The 19,021-nt window shown below is 33.7% G+C and overlaps 1 protein-coding gene and 1 long non-coding RNA gene across 4 annotated transcripts; one reads left to right on the forward strand and one right to left on the reverse strand.

Annotated features, from left to right (window-relative positions):
* Positions 1 to 465: 465 nt before the first annotated feature.
* LOC132271871 (uncharacterized) lies at positions 466 to 9,834 on the reverse strand. Of its 3 annotated transcripts, none has more exons than XM_059773372.1 (2): positions 9,379 to 9,775; positions 466 to 4,155 (listed from the first exon to the last, which is right to left on the reverse strand). In XM_059773372.1, exons 1-2 carry the CDS (start codon positions 9,395 to 9,397, stop codon positions 3,689 to 3,691), a joined length of 486 nt encoding a protein of 161 aa, XP_059629355.1. In that variant the 5' UTR covers positions 9,398 to 9,775; the 3' UTR covers positions 466 to 3,688. The 3 variants fall into 3 exon arrangements, 1 of the variants encoding a protein (XP_059629355.1); XR_009469865.1 differs by lacking the exon at positions 466 to 4,155 and adding an exon at positions 8,127 to 8,392 and having other exon boundaries at positions 9,379 to 9,834; XR_009469864.1 differs by lacking the exon at positions 466 to 4,155 and adding an exon at positions 8,127 to 8,429 and having other exon boundaries at positions 9,379 to 9,834.
* Positions 9,835 to 15,996: 6,162 nt separating this feature from the next.
* Positions 15,997 to 17,419, forward strand: LOC132271878 (uncharacterized). Its single transcript, XR_009469866.1, has 2 exons — positions 15,997 to 16,260; positions 17,055 to 17,419. It is a non-coding gene; the product is annotated as an uncharacterized LOC132271878 (long non-coding RNA).
* The last annotated feature ends 1,602 nt before the right edge of the window (positions 17,420 to 19,021 follow it).

A 19,021-nucleotide genomic window follows, 5' to 3' on the forward strand; every position in this document is an offset into this window, starting at 1 on the left:
GAGAGGGCCGAGAGTTTTGAGGAGTTTGCAGGGGAGGCTGGAGGTTGAAGTTTTGATGATTAAGTGAAAAAATATTTATTTTTTAGTGTAAGATTTTCCGAATTTTGAATAACTTGGAGTGATTTTGTTTCAAATGATTTTACTAAATATTTTAATTAAATGTATATGTATTTTATTTATATTTACCTGTATATGCTTATTTTGTGAAGTTGTTTTATTAAACTTTCATGAAATTCTTGTTATGGTTTTTCTTATTGGAATTTTTTTGTCTCACCACTCTCCAGTTTCAGGTACCAAAAAAATACGGGGATCGGTAAATTCGGACTTAGGTGGAAGAGTCTGATTTAATTTATTTATTTGGAGATTTTTTTATGTATGTTGAAGAAATTGACTTTGTATAAAAGAAGGTAATTTTTTTTATGATCCTAAGTGTATTTTGATTTGTATAAATTGATGATTTTATTAGAATTTTGGATCTGACAAAATGATAGCAAAGCATTTTATTAGAATTTTTGTTAGAATCTTTAGGACTTGACAAAAATGGGGTCGGAGTATTTTGTTAGAATTTTCGGGTCGTGACAAACAACCCGTGTTGCTTTGCTACACTGACTTGGTTGGACACACTTCGAGTCATCATAGCCCACCGTGCAAGCTTGGGTATTATCAAAAGTGTCCAAATAATGTCCAATAGCTGACTGACAAGTAGAATGACCTTTTTTGGGTTGCAAATTTGGTGACTATTTAGTAATTGTTCAATAAAAAGAAAAATATAAAGAAAAAAAAATACAAACTATTATTTTTCTACATCGGTTGATAAATGAATAACGAACTACTTAAATGTTCATTTAGGTCCTCAAATTGTAGTTATACTAAAATTTTAAAGTTTTTTTTTTTAGGTGGCACGGGCGTCACAGGTGAAAACAATCAAGTACATAATTCTAAACAGGCGCATGACTCCATAATACAAGTTTTGAAACAAACCAGTTGATCAGTTGTACGTAATAAGCAGTGCAAAGGGCCTAATCATTTTACAAAACAGAAACTAAGAAAAAGGATATATACACACATAGAGAGAAAAATAAGCTTTGTTTGGTTAGATGAAATCTATTAGAAAAGAAGGGAAAGAGAAAACTTTTAAATTCTTTTTTGGAGTTTAGATAGAAGGAGAGAAAAAGTATAAGAAAACTTAGTTTCTTGTTCTTGCCTATTTTCTCCCAAACCGTTTTCGTCCAAAACAGGCGAAAGTAATATTTTCACGTAAAAAAAGTTCCTTTTTATTCAAAATTCCTATTTCATTCAAAAATTTAATGGTGCAAACAATTTGCCAAAAAAGAGAGGAGTTTGTTTTGTTTTTACTTTCTTTCCTTTTTAGTGAGTTTCTTTGTGTGTGTCAGCCATAAACTACTATATAGATGGAAGGCTCATGGAACCCTTTTTTTCAATATTTTTTTGCCCAAACCAATCCCTCTCTAATCTAATTCACTCTCTCACTGTGCCCCTCTCCCCATCAATTTCAAAGGCTTTTAACTTAATCTCAAGGGTAAATTGGTCCGTAAATAATCTGTTCTCCCAACATATTTAAAACGGTAAACTACCAACTATTTATTCAAAAATGTAATAATTTCCATTTCATGATCCTTGATCTTCCACACATTTGAGAAGACCAGCTCACCATGCACCACTATAACTTCATAGAATTTACAAAAAGTGAAGCTGAAGAAATCTTAAAAAGAAGTTCATACTTCATAAAAATTCATACTGTTGTGTTTTTTTGTGGTGGAGTCTGTACGTGATAACGTCAAGATTTTGAGAAACTAAGACATTATGTGCACATAAGTTACCACTTTAAATTAATTTTTTATGCAATGCAATCATTGTTTATATGAATGAATACGTAATTGAGTTTAAAATACTCCTTTCCACCATTCTTAAAGGTCTTGAATTCTTAAACATCTTGATATCTTTTTTTTTCTCTAATAAATTGATTTTGAGTAATCAGTAATTTGAATATAATTTTTTTATAGTTTAAGATTTGTTCTCAAATTCAATTATATATTAGTATAAAAACTGACATTATCTAGAAAATGGGATCTTCACTCAAATTTACATTTACATTGTAAATCGTCTTTCTACAAAAATAATAATAATAATAATAATAATAATAATAATAATAAAATATAATTAAATTAAAAAAAATCCATTATCACTCTATTTACAAAAATAAATTTGTTAAAAGTACCTCTTTGCTCAGCCATCCTTCAACTTGAGAAAATATAAAATACTAGTTTTTTTTTTTTTTTTTTTTTTTTTTTTTTTTTTTTTTTTTTTTTTTTTAATAGTTGAAAGGGTAAGCTGGAGAAAAGTATGTTGTGGAGTATCTATCTCCTTATATTTTCAAATGCGCATGCTTAGACTTTGTTAGCTATTGAGAATTCGAATCAACATGCCTATGGACCACCAAACCAGACTCCGGAGACGTGGGCTGTGTGTGGCTGTACATCTTGTGTGGTGTCACATCGTTTTAGAAGGAGATGTACACCCGCCAAGTCCATGCTGGGACTACGCGATAAACTATTGAATGTCACTATTAAATTGAAATAATGTCACGAATGTGTAATGCAAATTGCATCCTTGGTCCCTCTCGTTTATTGAGTGTGCGTCGGTCCACATATATTTTAATATAAATCTGACTCACTTTAATGAACGATGTTGGCACGTTCAACTTGTACTGACAGCTCAAATGATAAGAAATTTCGAAAGTGCTATTTTTGGTTTTTAGTTTGAATTTTTTTTTATCGAAATTGAGATTTGAATTTGATCATTGGCCACAATGGTTATTCAATATAAGTTATTTGGTCCCCGTTACGCATTATGATTTTTTAATTTCTCATTCATGAACTTATTAATTTAAAATAGGGTGACGGGTGGTGTAATGATATCAAATCGTGCTTGGAGAGAGCCCCAACGCGCCGTGGATCCACATGTAAACTTTGTTCTAATTTAGGATTTACAATATTGCACTTTTAGCTTTTGTGTTTTTGTCTATGGACCATGTAATGTAATAACATAATTAAACTTAAGGTAAATTACACCGACGTCCCCTGAGGTTGGGTCATATTTCAGCTAGATGAAAATTTTGGTTTTAACTTTCACTTACACCCCCAACTTACTTTTACACTTCTGATACATGTGAATTGACTATTTCACCCTCAATTGTTTAATACAAAATATCTGTAATCTTAAATGACAAAAAAGCCCCTATATAAATATATATTCTGTCCCCGGCTACTACAGCGACAGCTACACATCCTGCATCGGCCACCACCGCCCCTTCATTGCTGCCGGCGCCGCTCTTGTCTGTTCTGCCATCTTCATCATCAGCTATTCTACCGACCTGGGCCGTCTCCTCGGTGACCCTATAGCAAAAAAGACCCCCAAGCCCTGCGCCATCGTCATCTTCATCAGTGGCTTCTATATCCTCGACATGGCCAACAACATGGTCCATGCCTTCCTCGACGACCATACAAACACACTATACAACCAAAGATGGCATCAAACTGCCATCCATCATCACCATCGCCGACCCATCAACCAAGCATTCCCATTCGAGCTCACTGCCATTCTACACAGTCGTCCACGTTGAGCTGCTCAATCCGTCGCCTTCAAAACCATGTCATCATCTTCACCATTACCGGCCCATTATCACCACAGACCCACTTCGCTTCGAACTGTTGTCCATCATCGCTAGACCTATTTCGCCGCTGTGCACTCCATGCTCACCAGTGAAGACATTTCCATGCTTGCCTGTGAAGACAATTCTACCGGTAAGTTTGCCAGACACGTTAATCGTCCACTCATGGTCATAGCCTCCTGTTCTCGCCATTCCATGCCTCCTTACAATCACGTCATCCATCATCACTAACGTCGGAACAAACCCACCCCAATTTGGCGTTTGCCAACAGCCACCCATCACCGCTCGCCTCTGCGGAACATACCCAACTCTTACTGGTTCATTCCTTGGCTGCTGTTCCTTAAATTTCAGTATCATCAATGCCGACATTTCAAGCTTCCCGCCGAGCAGCTCATTACACCAATAAACTCTGCCGATAGGATTCAGTTTGTGTTTTGGAGACATTTTGGTCATTTCAGATGGGTCTGTTGGGGTAGTTAAGTCATTTTATATATGAAATAAAATCAGTACAAAATCAAAAGGTCTTATAGTCATTTTACACCTAAAAATAATTGTGACATCACTCCAAATTGACATTTGAGGTGTAAGTGAAACACTAAACCACTCTTTCAAATATAAATGAAAATTAAAACCAAAATCTTCATGTAATTATAAAATGACCTAACCTCAGGGGGTCTGAGTGTAATTTACCCTTAAACTTAAGCTTTTGATCCGCTGTTATTATGTCATGCCAATATCTTCATTATTAAGGTTATTCCATCTGTTAGTACATCAACCCGAAGTATCAATCCGAGTTGGAAGACCGAATTCAACCTGAGCTTAAAAAATTAAGAATGAGTTGGGCTCGGGTTAGTGGTCGGGTTGGGTTAGGGTTGAAGAATTTATACTTTGGGTTGAGCCTCTAACCCGCCCGAGTTGCACCGCTAGTTTGTTACCTCTTGCTCATGGTCCAAGATGGAATTCAAGCTACATTCAAAGGTAAAAGCGTATAGGGAGTTTGGAGAGTGTGGAGTTGGATTTTTCTGTGTAGTTCTTTTTTGGTGTACTCTGCTTTGAGCGTTCTTGAATGAATTTAATTTTTATATATAAAAATAAAAAAAGCATAATCTTCTAGACCAAGGATATAAGGGTACGTCGACACTTCTACGTGGTCAGCAAAATTAGAGTTCATGCATTCATACACCAAGGTTTTGAGATTTTATGATTTGATTTGGAAATCCAAATTGATACACATATAAAGTGTTTAGGAAACTACTTTTAAAGAAAAAATCTAAGTATAGGACTACAGAATGCTTCAATCAATCGACGTATCGATCAAGGGCTTCTGAAGTCATATCGATCGATTCACATCTCTCTCAATCGATCAAGCTATTCGAAACAGCAGTTTCATTTTCTGCTTATGACATTAAAAAGCCTTCTCTCTCTACTGTTTTCTCTTGGGAGGGCTCCCCTTTTGAGCGCCTTTAATGAATTCTTACTTACCAAAAAAAAAACAGCCTTCGCTCTCTACAACACTGATTTGTCTATAAATACACTACCATAGGACAAATCCATTACACACAGAGACTATATTTTTGAGAGCTTTTGAGCAAAATTGAGTGCATATTTTTCTTTTCAATTTCATTAGATTAGCGATTGTCATTCAATTGAACAACAGTTATTCAATAAACAGAGATTGATGTGGACGACTGGTCATTGGAGACAAAATCACTAGTTGAAGAAGCGAACCGCGTAAGGAGCGGGTCTGTTGAGGAACGGATTGTGCACATGAAGACCCAAATGGAGCATTTGGTGGATCAGTCTGTGTCAAGAGGGCTTTGGAATTGTTCACCTAGGCGTAACTTCTTTCTCATAGTGGATTTAGTTTGCCTGGACTAGGTCCCGTCTTCATAAAATTTTTGTTCTCATGTCTTCATGCTTTTTACTGCTTTTAGTTTTTACTAATCGAACGGCATGATTTTTAGCATGATGGACTGATTGAATTTCATTACTAGTTTTAATTTGAATTTTACGTTCTGATGATTTAGTTAAGAATTCAAAAAATGGTAAAAATTAGGTAAAGTTACAAGACCCATTCACCTCCCTCTAGGTCTAGATCACAGACCTTGTACAACTCTATATCAGAGTCTAGGGTTCCGGTCTTTATCCCATCATAATCCCTGATTCCCTACGTGTCAATCCATATTTCAAAGAACAGTAAAAAAAAATTATAGATGTAGATAAGGGAAAAAATAATGTTTCTATGGGTATTTAATGCCATGGAGACACGAAGAACACTAAATTCCATATTTTTAACAATTTAGGACAGACAAGAGAACCCTTTCTTCACCAAATATCTATTGGTCATGGTTTTAATTACCCAAGAAAAAGAAAATACAGAAATTTTATGGAATGCTTCAGCTTTGCCTAGAATAAAAAATCTTGTAAGGGGATTGGATCATAAACGAGGTTGATCGCATAATTTTACAGGTGTGGCATTTCAAGGTCTAGGTCAGAATGCTTATCACAAAACTTCATTTTTACAAATAGCATGCCAACAACCAACTTTACTTCCTCAACCAGCCCAACTTTTGCACTGATTTCCTTTCCTTTTGAAAAAAAAAAAAAAAACCTGAACTATCAATATTTTGCAACAAACCTAGAACTATTTTAAAGAGCCAAAAAAACTCCCTCATCTTTCAAAATCTTGCATAATGTCCCTGTCGTTAGACAACCTTTAAGTCTCCGTTAACTAACGATGTGAAATTACTAAAGTGCCCCTAATAAACTTGAAAAAATAACAAGAACAAAACAATGTCATATTGAATATAATTAATTAATTTGGGAATCTATTATTTTGTTTTAATTTTCTCAGGTTCAGTGTTAGGGGATGTTTAGTGATTTCACATCACATACTAATGAAGACTTCCCTATTGTTTAGGAGGAGGGGGTTTTATGCACGAATTTAAAAGTGTTAACTACCATTTACTCTAAAAGCTTAAGCTCTTAGAGAGTGTAACTTAAATATATAAATCCTTCAACACACCCCCTCGCATGTGGCATTCTTTTGGATCAATACGTGTTTTTCAATATTTTAATTAGGGTGACGGTGAGGTTTGAACTTGAGATTTGGCTCTGATACCATTTTAACAACCATCTACTCCAAAAACTTAAGCTGTTAGAGATGGTGTAACTTGAATATATAAATTCTTCAACAAAAAGATAAGCAAATTTTAGGATTAAAAATAGTTCAAGAGGGTTTGTTGCAAAAGATTGATAGTTAAAGGGGTTTTCTGCAATTTGCCCCATAAAAAGGGTAACCTACACTGGCCTCCCTAAGTTGGGCGTAATCAAACAAGGCATAAAATAGAATGGTCTTAGTTTATGGACATGAAGTAATATCGTGAAATGTCTTTTATACCCTTATTTGATTTAATAATATTTTAATAGAAAAAATCATGTCAAGCCGAAAGACTATATTAACCTCTTGTTTTTGGTAAATACCATGTCACCCCCTTAGTAATAACCACCTAAACCCCCTTACACTCCTCTCTCTTATCCCTGACACTGCAATCTCTCCCTCCCCTATCCATCTCCTCCAACAACCGTCACCTCCTCTCATCACTAACACCTCTTCCCACCACTTCCATTGTCATCTCCATCCTGACCACCTCTCTCTCTCTCTCTCTCTCTCTCTCTCTCTCTCCACCACCGCCGCCTCCTCCCACCACTTCCACCATCATCACCACTATAACCCTCTCTCTCTCTATACTCAATGGTGGTATCAAACATCACAATCACATGCCAAACCTTAAACACGCTGCATTTCAGATCTCATATCTCCACTATGAACTTGCCTCGTGACAATTTCTGTTTTACAACTTCTGTTTTTCTCTCTTTTCTCTCCTCAATTGTGGTATCAAACATAACAATCACAAGTCAAACCTTAGACCCGCTGCGTTTCAGATCTCAGATCTCCACTGTGAACTTGTGTCGTGACAGGTTCTGTTTTACACCATCTGTTTTTCTCTCTTCTCTCCTCTTCTCAGTTGTCAACACCACATCTTTGACAAATTTAAGAATCACCATCACCAATTTTGGTTCCCCCCCCACCATTATGCCCAACCCAATCCCTCTCTAATCTAATTCACTCTCTCACTGTGCCCCTCTCCCCATCAATTTCAAAGGCTTTTAACTTAATCTCAAGGGTAAATTGATCCATAAATAATCTGTTCTCCCAACATATTTAAAATGGTAAACTACCAACTATTTATTAAAAAATGTAATAATTTCCATTTCATGATCCTTGAGCTTCCACACATTTGAGAAAACCAGCTCACCATGCACCACTATAAATTCATAGAATCTACAAGGAGTGAAGCTGAAGAAATCTCAAAAAGAAGTTCATACTTCATAAAAAGCTTTTATGACCCAAAAAATGAATTGTAGTCACAGATAGAAGGAAAGACCACATTATCATCCAGCATTTAACTAAAAAGGCATTTATCTTGCACACAATCTATTTTCACCCATAGGATACAACAATCTTGTAGGAATTCAAACAAAAAAATTGAGGAAAATCACCAAATGATAAAAATGAAAATCTATCTACCTTGCACATAGATAGTCTAATTTATCTGACAGTTGCTATGGAAATCCACCAATTCCAAGAACACAAGTCAACTTCCCAGCACCAAACATCTAACCAGGATCTCATCCTACCTGCCAAGCAGGGCCGGCTCAATCGCAAGGCCATTGCCTTAGGCCCCAGTGCCCCACATTTAAATAAGGATTAATGAGTGGCAAACTAAGACATTGTGTACACATAAGTTACCACTTCAAATTAATTTTTTATGTAATGCATTCATTGTTTATATGAATGAATAAGTAATTGAATTTAAAAAATTCCTTGCTACCATTCTTAAAGGTCTTGAATTCTTAAACATCTTGATTTTTTTTTCTCTAATAAATTGATTTTGAGTAATAAGTAATTTGAATATAATTTTTTTATAGTTTAAGATTTGTTCTCAAATTCAATTATATATTAGTATATAAAAACTGACATTATCTAGAAAATGTGTTTAATCACTCAAATTTACATTTACAGTGTAAATCCTCTTCCTACAAAAAAACAAATAATAACAAAAGAAAATAAAATCAATTTATATATATATTTAGTGTGCTCAATTAGATATTCTTACTCTAGAGTCTCAAATAGTGAGACATCATTAAAATCAGTTTATTTTCTTTTCCTGTATTTTCTCAGCAACCAAACGAAGTTCAAGGACCACTCTGTGTTGTAATAGCAAGCCTTACCAGCGTAACTAGGTGATTTTGAAATGGATCATAGAATTTTTTTCTGAGGGAAGTTTCAGTGAGCTCCATTAAACAACAATTGTCAAATATTAGTTCAGCTACTAAACTCTTAGTTTCTTCCTTTCATATATATATGTATAAGCTCAATTAGGTATTCTTACTAAAGAGTCTCAAATAGTGAGACATGATTAACATCAGTTTATTTCCTTTTCCTGTATTTTCTCAGCAACCAAACGAAGTCCAACCAAAAACACAGGTAATCTTTCCATTCCCAATCCATCCAACAGTACAAATAAAGTGAATTAAACTCATAAAATCACACAACAAAGTAAATACTGAACTCTAATTTATGAAAATTGGCAATCAATGAACAGTTAGGTCACCGAGCTTACTTGTAAATCGGATCAGCATCACCGGAACTTGCGTTGAGCACACCGACGAGACACGAGACTGCTGCGAAGAACACAATCAGATGAGATTGTGCCATCTGATTGATGAGATAGAGAGAGAGAGAGAGAGTCAAAAGGAATAGTTGGAATTTCTACGATATCAAAGGACTGGGGTATTGCAATTTTGTATAAGGATGTGATTGATGATTTTCCATTGAATCTGAGGAGTCTGAAACTGCATTGAACGCATCGGGAAATGATTTATTAGAATACGTATGAAATCGATTAAAAGCGACGACGACGAGAGAGAGTTTTTAGGAGTGGTGAGTGGGAGACAAGAATCTTGTGACGAGCACTATGGAGCAGACGCGTGTCTAATTGCATCATAAAGTCCCGTTGTATAGCTGGGTAGAATCAGTGTCAAGTATATTTTTGTGTTTTTACCATAAATTTAACTCTGGTGAGCGAGAAAGTTGAAATGAAATATTATTGTCATTCTATTATTTAGTTAAACTATTATTAAATTTAAAATGAAATATATATATATTTTTTAAATATTTCCCCCAATGCACCCACATTACTTTTTAATAAAATTAATGGAATTGATGTTATGATCACCGATTATTATTAATTTTTTTTTCTAAGGTAAGAAAATTTTCATTAAAATAGAACAAAGATTATCACAATCACTAATTGCCATCTCTTCGGTGAAAGAAATAAAATAAAAACAAAAAACATCTAAGAAACCCGGACAGATTTAGAAACTCTGCTGAAGGGGGCAGTACTAAATTTTTTAAATAATTTAAGGGGATAAAGGTAATATTTCATAAGCATATATGTCAAAATGACAAAATAATAATGTAAAATAGTGGGAAAAAAAAATTCAGAGACAGTTGCCTCATTGAAGTGTACATGACTCTGTCCCTATAAGAAACAAATTGTGGCAATGCTTTGAAAAGCATATTGAGCACTACCAAGAGCCAAACTATTTGTTTGTCTCTTTAACTCACTCCATCTTCCATTGGTCATGCAGCTGCATAACAGTGTGAATGAGTATCTTCATAGATCGAAGTAATACTTGCACCAACTTTCATTAGCTTGATAACTAAACGATCACCACCTCTGTTAAGAGGCTAGTACCACAATCTTAAAAAAAAAAAAAAAAAAAAAAAACTTAAAATAAAATAAAATATTATTTTTAATGATATGTCCTTCTCAATAAAATAAAATAAAAAATTGACATAAAGAAAGCAAACAAAACAAGAAAATGATCGGTGGAGGCAAAAGAAACAAGAAAATGGTGGGTAAGTCACAATTTATTTATTTTCATTAACAAAAAAAACTCACGCATTCATTTGTAGTGGTCATTTCCTTTAGAAGGTAGTGGAAATATCACTAGATGTACTACAGCCTTTGATAGAACAGAATTGGGACACTACCATATTCTACAAGGAGCATAAGTAGCAGTCAAGGCTTAACAACTAACTTTAGTTTTATCTTTCTAATTTCTTTTCTTATTCTCCCTTATTCTTTTTTTTCTTTTTTAATTTTTTTTTTATTTGTTTTCCAAAGGTGATGGTGCAACAATACACACTATCAACAAAAAATTTAAATTGAAATTGGATGGGCAGCCCAACCCAGCCCGATCCCAACCCAAACTCAACCTAAAATTGGATTGGATTGAGCTAGTCTGAAGTCTACCCAAAAATGGATTATATCCATAACCCGAACCCAAATATTTGGACAGGTTAGGCCCGTTTCATGGGTCAACATTATTTATTTATTTATTTATAATAAATATGCAAATTACATTTTCCTTTTTTCCCATGTTTGTAAACATCAAAATTTTTAAGAAAATTTTATTTTTCAATTCATTAATACTCGTCATTTTTCTTTTAGTAAAGGGTCGCGTGCGGATAACCCCCTCTAGTATGTATATTGTGCGTAAAACCCCCCTCATATTTGTTAACCACCCCTCTATTAAAAAATGTGTGTGAATTAGTCCTTTTTGCTTGTTTACTGGAGCTGCAAATATACTAAAATACCCCTATCATCCACGCTACGGACACAATAGTATCTTCATCAACGGTGGACAAAACAGAGACCACCCCTATTATCAGAGACCCACCAGTGGACAGCATTTTCAACACTATCTTCACAATTGCTCGTCGTAGTAAGTTAATTAATAAAATTCAATAAACATACTAAGACATGAAATTAATATATAATCTGATTTAAAATTGAATCAAAGACCATTAAAGAAACTTTAGAGAGAACATATCAGTCCCCTCGGTAAAGCCCAGAAACCTTCCTAGAAGTCTTTGTATGTATTGTCTGGAAGGCAGTCAGTCCCTGACCGTTCATCAAGGACTCAAATCCCTAACCATTTCGAAAACGTTGAGGATTTTGAACAGCCGCTCTAGCGCCTCTTCCTGCCACACATCACCGCCGTTCATTGGTTGCCCCGCCGGAATCGCGACTCTAACAGTCGCTAGTATTGTCGCCTCTCTCTCTAAGATTTGGGTTTGAATTTAATTATTTCTTCTTTATTTATCTTTGAATTTTTCACTCTTCTCGCACTAAGATTTAGGGTATTGGCTTAAAGAGAAATCAAATTGGATTTATTTGCTCCAAGCTCGCCATCACTGTTCTCTCTTCGAGCAAAGGGAGGACCGATACTGGAAATGAGGAAATGCTTGGAATAGACCTCATCGTTGATGACAGAGTCACAATAATGTGCTCGGATTGAGCAAGGAGGTTGGTGGTGAGTTATTTTGTAATACCCCTAATTTTAAAAGGATAGTCTCGGTATTTATTTATTTGTTTTAATTATATTTTTAATTATTTAATTGATTATTTGACTAATTGTTTATGTGTTTAATTGAATTAATTAATACTTGATTATTTGATTATGTGTCTATGTATTATTTGTATTTGTCTATGTGTTAATTGTTTAATTAGGTTATGTGCTTAAATGATGTATTTGATTAATTGTAATTAATTGTAAATTAAATGATTAAATATTTTATTTTATTTTATTTTATGGTTATGGTTAGTGGTAATGGGCTAACTAATTGGGTCCCATGAATTACTTGGATAGGAGGTTGGATGGGTATGGATAATTACCCATGGATAGTTGTATATGTATATATATAGATATATATGTATATACATATATATAAAAAGGAAAGTAATTTATTAATATTATAGTAACTTTAGTATTAATAAATAATCTGATATATATATTTTATATATTTATATAATAAGGATATACATATATTTTATACGTAACATATTTTAAGTTATCTTTTTAATATTATGGTAACTTTAGTATAAATAAATAATCTGATGCATATATTTTATTTATTTAATGAGGATACAGATAGATTATATACGTAACATATTTTAAGTTACTTTTTAATATTATGGTAACTTTAGTATAAATATGGTAACTTTAGTATAAATAAATAATCTGATGTATATATTTTATTTATTTAATGAGGATATAGATAGATTATATACGTAACATGTTTTAAGTTACCTTTTAATATTATGGTAACTTTAGTATTAATAAATAATTTAATGTATATATTTTATTTAATTATTAAGGATATACATAGATTATATACTTAACATATTTTAAGTTACCTTTTTAATATTTTCATTTTTATTTTTCTTTATTAAGTTGACTTGGATTGGGAAAAGAAATAGGGTTATTATTTAGTCTATATATACACAACTATAGGAAGGAGTGAAAATATATCACGTAATATATTCTAGAGAGAGAGAGTTAGAGAGAGAGTTAGAGAAAGGAAGGAAGGAGGAGAAAACCCTTTAGAGAGGAGATCAAGGAAGAAGAAGTTTAACTTTCAATCCGAAAGTTTAAGGCAAGTTCTTCTTCTATCTCTTTCTCTTTGATTCGTGTTTCTGTACATGCCTAGGAAATTCCAGGATTTATTAAACACATAAAATTAAATAATTATGCATGTTTAATTGGGTTAGAACATATGTTTTATAAAATTGGTTCATATCTGTTCTTGTGTTATGAATTGATAAAATGCATGATTTTGATTTGATTTCTTATGTGAATTTTTACATGTTTAAATTATGTATTTTTCATCTCTGTGGAATGATGGAACGTAGAAACATGCCTAAGATTCCTGAACATTAAATAGGGACTAGGTTTGGGTTTTAATAAATTTAAATAGACTCAATCATAATGATACTTGCTATTTGAATGTTTTAAACAAACGAATGGATTTAATCTTTTAAAATATTTTAGCAATTGAGATTAAATGTGTAGGATGAATTGGATATGGAGAATCCTTATTTAACGGTATAATAAAATATCATCATGTATAAGATTCAGTTTGTGTAGGACATATGATATAGGAAGTTTAAAGAAATAATAAGTCATTCCTATTATGTGATAACTTGATATCATATTTATCATAGTTATTTATGGAATGTTTAATGTATTTCCTTAATTGTTACATCAATTATTGGATTGTGTGGTTTAATGCACCAGTATGGGACGGTGGCATTTTAGGGATGGATTAACTTATTAGTTAAGTCCTACCTATTTTATATAAGGGAATGAATTAACTAAAATGTTAAGTCCTACTTATATTTAAGTCATGTCAGCTGAACAAGTTGAATGACTTATGGATGATTAATTTATTATATAAGGGAATGAATTAACTAAAATGTTAAGTCCTACTTATATTCAAGTCAGGTCAGCTGAACAAGTTGAATGACTTATGGAGGATTAATTTATACTGGATAAGATGGTTACTAGATTATATATATATAAGTATGGTGCCATGATATGAGCTTGAGTCTCAGGATCAATGGTTAGGGTGCGTATATCGCCAGGGATGTGTAGCTAGATATAGTGTAGTTGTGTACCCTGGTAGGTCTAGGTACTCATGCCCACTATATGTGCGTTTTGCATGTTGCCTACTATTCAGGTTGAGACAACCTTATAGTCTAGTGAGGTTCCTTTAGTGTGTGTATATATATATACGGACTACTAGTTACTGTTGGATTGACTAGGATGTATACGTGTATCGGATCTCTGCTTGGACTGTAGTAGAGTAGAACTTGTTTGTGGGCCTGACCCACCATTATTTTTCAGGTGTTCGTCACGAGTAGAGGTTGTTCGTGCTGAGTGGGGATCAGTCTACTTCATTCTTCCGATGCTACATAGGAGTTCCTTTATGATTCAGTTTCCCGTTTTAGATTACTGTCATTTGTTGAGTTTGGATTTTCTAGGGGTCCACACAGTATGGATTCCCGAGTTGTATTTTGGAGGATCAGTTGTATCAGAAGAGTTTATTAATTAATGGAAATATATTATGAGGTTTATTATTAGATTATTATTTTAGTTTCTTGTCAGCATTTTATTTATTCTTCTTTATTCTTTTGTACTCTGTGTTCGTTTATTATCAATTTGTTTTGATATCCTCGGGTATTCGGGCGTGGGCCTGGCCAACCCGCATTCGGAAATTCGGGAGTATCACATATTTCCCAACACAGAGCTCTATGGAGAGTTATTTCCCAACACAGAGCTCAGTGGAATGGTGTGGGTGTGGGTGGTGGCGGTGAGGAAGAAGAGAAGTGAGGGTCGTAAATATGGTGAGGGGGCAATTACGAAATATGAAAGGGCAATTCTGGATTTTAACCCATTCTCGATTGGAAATCTTTTGCCGGAGGTGGTTAGTTGAACATTGTAGTTGTAGTATTTAGTGTGGATTTATATGCACAAAATAAAGTAGAGGGGTGTAATCCGCACAAAATCAAAACTATAGGAAGGTGTTTTTTTAGACTTTACCCTTTATTAAATATCTAGAAGTGCAAATGTAGAACATTCATATCACTTAAGTATGACATTTTTTTGTCATTTACAATTGAAATCTTATAAAGACATAATAAAGAATACAAAAAAGCATATTGAAACACTTTTAAAGGATAATTTGACACGTGCTTCAGTTTCTTAAAAAAAAAAACATATTGAAAAATTAAAGTATGTTGAAAAAAGTTATTTCATTTCCTTGACTATATATATATATATATATATATATATATATATAGGCACACACTATCCCAATTGAGGTAAATTATTTAAAATTTTATTTATTTTATTCAAACTGATTGCTCCTGAGTCATGACTCAGTTTGATCACTGCTTCAAAACTGGTTCGATACATATTGAGGGCTGAGGCAATAATTTTTTAATTTTTTTTAGTGTATTAGTATAAATAATATTAATAAGTCTAAGCAGTAAAATATATAGTAACAATAAAAATGAATTACAAAATAAAATATATAACAAGAAGTTAAAAGAATTTTAGAAAAACAAAATTTTAACTTGGGTTCAGATTGTTTAATTTGGGGTTCTGGATTGGATTCAAATTAAATCAGCCCAATCCGAACAAACTTGGGTTTTGATAAAATCAGTCCCATTGGTAAATTTATATGCCCAAGTTCTAAATTTTGTTGGCTAGGCTCGAGTTGGGTTGGGCTAACCCGCCCAAGTTACACCCCTGGATGAAACTGAGTCAAAACAGAGCAGCTATATATGCCTTAAGTTTTACTCGTATTCAACAATATCATCCTTAAGACCACAGGTTCACATGTAGACACAATATCATCCTTGGGTGTTCCACTTTATTTCCATTACGTACATGCCTAAGTTCAACAAGACCAAACGAAGGGCCAAACCAGATGAAGAGCAAAGGAAATGCCTTGGCCGAGTCGAAAGATAAGGAATAGAGTAAGGTGGTTCGGCCATGGAAGGAGGAATTCAAGGCTGGAAATTTCACTATCAACCGTTCACCATCTCATCATCATCATCACAATCAATTTCTTTTCATGTTCGTCTAAGGTAGGGATTCTCTTTAACCTTTGCCGCCTTTAGGGCGCTCTTTAAACTTGTTTTCCTTCTGTAAAATTTATACCTCATTTTGCTTGCTGTGAAGTTTATAGGAATTCCTGATATTGCTGCCATGAAATTTTAATCGTGCTTACAACTTCCTGATTCTTTATTAACAAAAATTTGCAGACATACGTGTTATACATATGGCCATGATCTGATTTTTGTACAAAGTTGTTGCTAATCTGAATTTTAAAAACTTTGTATGAGCTAACTTACCATATTTTCATGATTTGTGTTACTCCTCCTTAAAGTTTACAGATACCTTTGCTGAAAGTTTTAAGAATTGTAATTGAGTTGGTTAATTATATTTGGACTGGGCCATGCTATTGCTAAAGTTTGGGGACTAGGAGGGTATTGTCTCGGACAAAAGGGGTGAGCAATTGGGTACGAGCTACCCGTTGGTGAAAGACCATAAACCCGCAGCGGTAGACCCTAGATGGGTATTTGGAGTTGAATTCCAACTAGTTGATGTGGGAGAGATAGTTGGGGTCGCTCTAGTTGTAGTGAAGATGTTTGATGAAAGGTCCAAATGAAAAATTATATTCTTTATCAACTCAATTAAAGGTTTTGGAGCTATTAAGTTCATAAATTTTGTTGTGTACAATCTAATCATTTTGTGACTGATTTTTATTGTTAAATTGGAAATTGCGTTTTTGCTTAAGTAGATCATGTGCCAAAAACCTCATGGAGGCATTGGTTAAAGGTTTTCCTGTTGGGCGTCGTCTCATTCCTAACAATTTCAGGTATTGTCACCCGAGATGGTGGATGTGGACATGCTAGCTGCTATCTATGATTTGCTTTCATTCTGGAAACCTTTTGATAGATGAAGCTTATGCGTATACCTCATGGCATGAAACTGATAGTATAACCCATGCTTGGATTTGCTCTTAATGTGTTTATCTCTTTTTCTGTTGATCTGAGATGATAACATGACCCTTAGTTGTATATGTTCCTTTCACGTGTTTGAGTTAAAAGTTTAGTTGTGATATGGTGGTTTGGGTTTTGATTGGAGTGGTGTAGCAGAAGCTTGGGTGATGTTACTTGTATATATATTTTTTTACAAATTGTTCTCATTTACTAAATAATCATATGCTTATGTTGCTGGAAACACCTTAGACTCTTTTGATGCTTGACATTATATTATGCAAAACAGGGACCTTTATTTTATTGGAAAATAATGTTTTCTATAAGGATCTGTAGAGATCCAAAAGCTTTCAAATTTTAATCACAGCCTCCTTTATGCATCTAGTATTGCTCCGTAAAATTTTTTAACTTTTAAACCATCAAATCTTTTTATAAAAATCCGACAGTGCATGCGGTCCAACTTTAAATTGCAGCTGGAAACAGGGTTTTAATGGATTATTTGACCAACTTTTTGACACCTAATCATTACCAAAACTTCCAGATTTATTCTTTCCTAATGTACTTTCAAAATAAATTTACTTTGCCCAATTCAAAGATCAAACGAATTTTCTATAGATCTTAATAACAAGCCTATGTTAGACTCGTGAAAATTGCTAGAGGACGTGTGCTGGTCTTGGAAAATTTGCACTACGTCCATAGGATTTAGTGTAAGCTTAAGCTTAAATATATAAATCCTTCAACACATCCCCTCACGTGTGCCCTTCTTTTGGTCCAACACGTATTTTTCAATTTTTTAATTTGGGTGACGGTGAGGTTTGAACTCGAGACCTTTGGCTCTGATACCATGTTAACTACTATCTACTCCAAAAGTTTAAGCCGTTAGAGAGGGTGTAATTTAAATATATAAATCCTTCAACATTTAGTTGTAGGCTAACATGTCCACTAAATTATTGCCTAGCAAAGATGTGCATTCCCTTAACACCCTCATAAGGAAATAGCTATATGTATTTTGAAAAATATCTTAATAAAAATATAGTGCCAATTCAATTGTCTCATTTAAAGTTTCTGTCTTATAAAAATTCAGCACTGGATGCTGCACATTTATTGGTGGAAACTTAGTGCTGGAAAGGGGAAATTGTTGGTCCTTTGCTCTGAATAAGGAACTTATAAATAAGCCATGTTAGTTGGAAATCTTAAAATGTGCATAATACACATTGTTGTTCCTTTGTTCTGAACAGAAAACTTGGTAAGCCACATTGGTTGTTCCTTTGTTCCTTTGTTCTGAACAGAAAACTTGGTAAGCCACATTGGTTGTTCGCAGTATTTCTGCATCTAATTTCTGCATCTAAGGTAAGCCTTTGGCATGCATGTTTGGTATACTAAAAATGCAACACAGTTCTCATATCGGCACATTATACATGCATGGGACTATGGGAGGCATTTGTTTCCAAATACATGCTAGAAACAGATCAAGCATTTCAACCTTATCCATCATTGTTGTTGATCTCAATGTGAACATTACTTTACATGGAAAACCTAATATATTCTACTGTTGAAACCATTAAATCAATTCAGTTTTTAGAGTAAAACATCCTCCATACCACCCTCATATTTTTTGTTTTCTTTTTCTTTTTATTTTTTTTTTTCCTTTTTGGGTTTATATTTTGAATGTGAAGTTTTGATCACTTAGTTTATTTCTATTTACTGTTTCTATGTTCATCTCAAATGAGGTGTTGTTTTGTACCAAGTTGATTTTAAATCTACTCATTATCATTGAATTGTATACCTTTTGAAATAATTTTCGTGGTCTCACTAGTTTATCTTCATGTCATTTTGTCTCAATCAC

This window comes from Cornus florida, unplaced genomic scaffold, assembly GCF_030987335.1.
Source record: "Cornus florida cultivar Cherokee Brave unplaced genomic scaffold, ASM3098733v1 CherokeeBrave_3.0.0_Hap2_Chr08, whole genome shotgun sequence".
Classification (NCBI taxonomy): Eukaryota; Viridiplantae; Streptophyta; class Magnoliopsida; order Cornales; family Cornaceae; genus Cornus; species Cornus florida.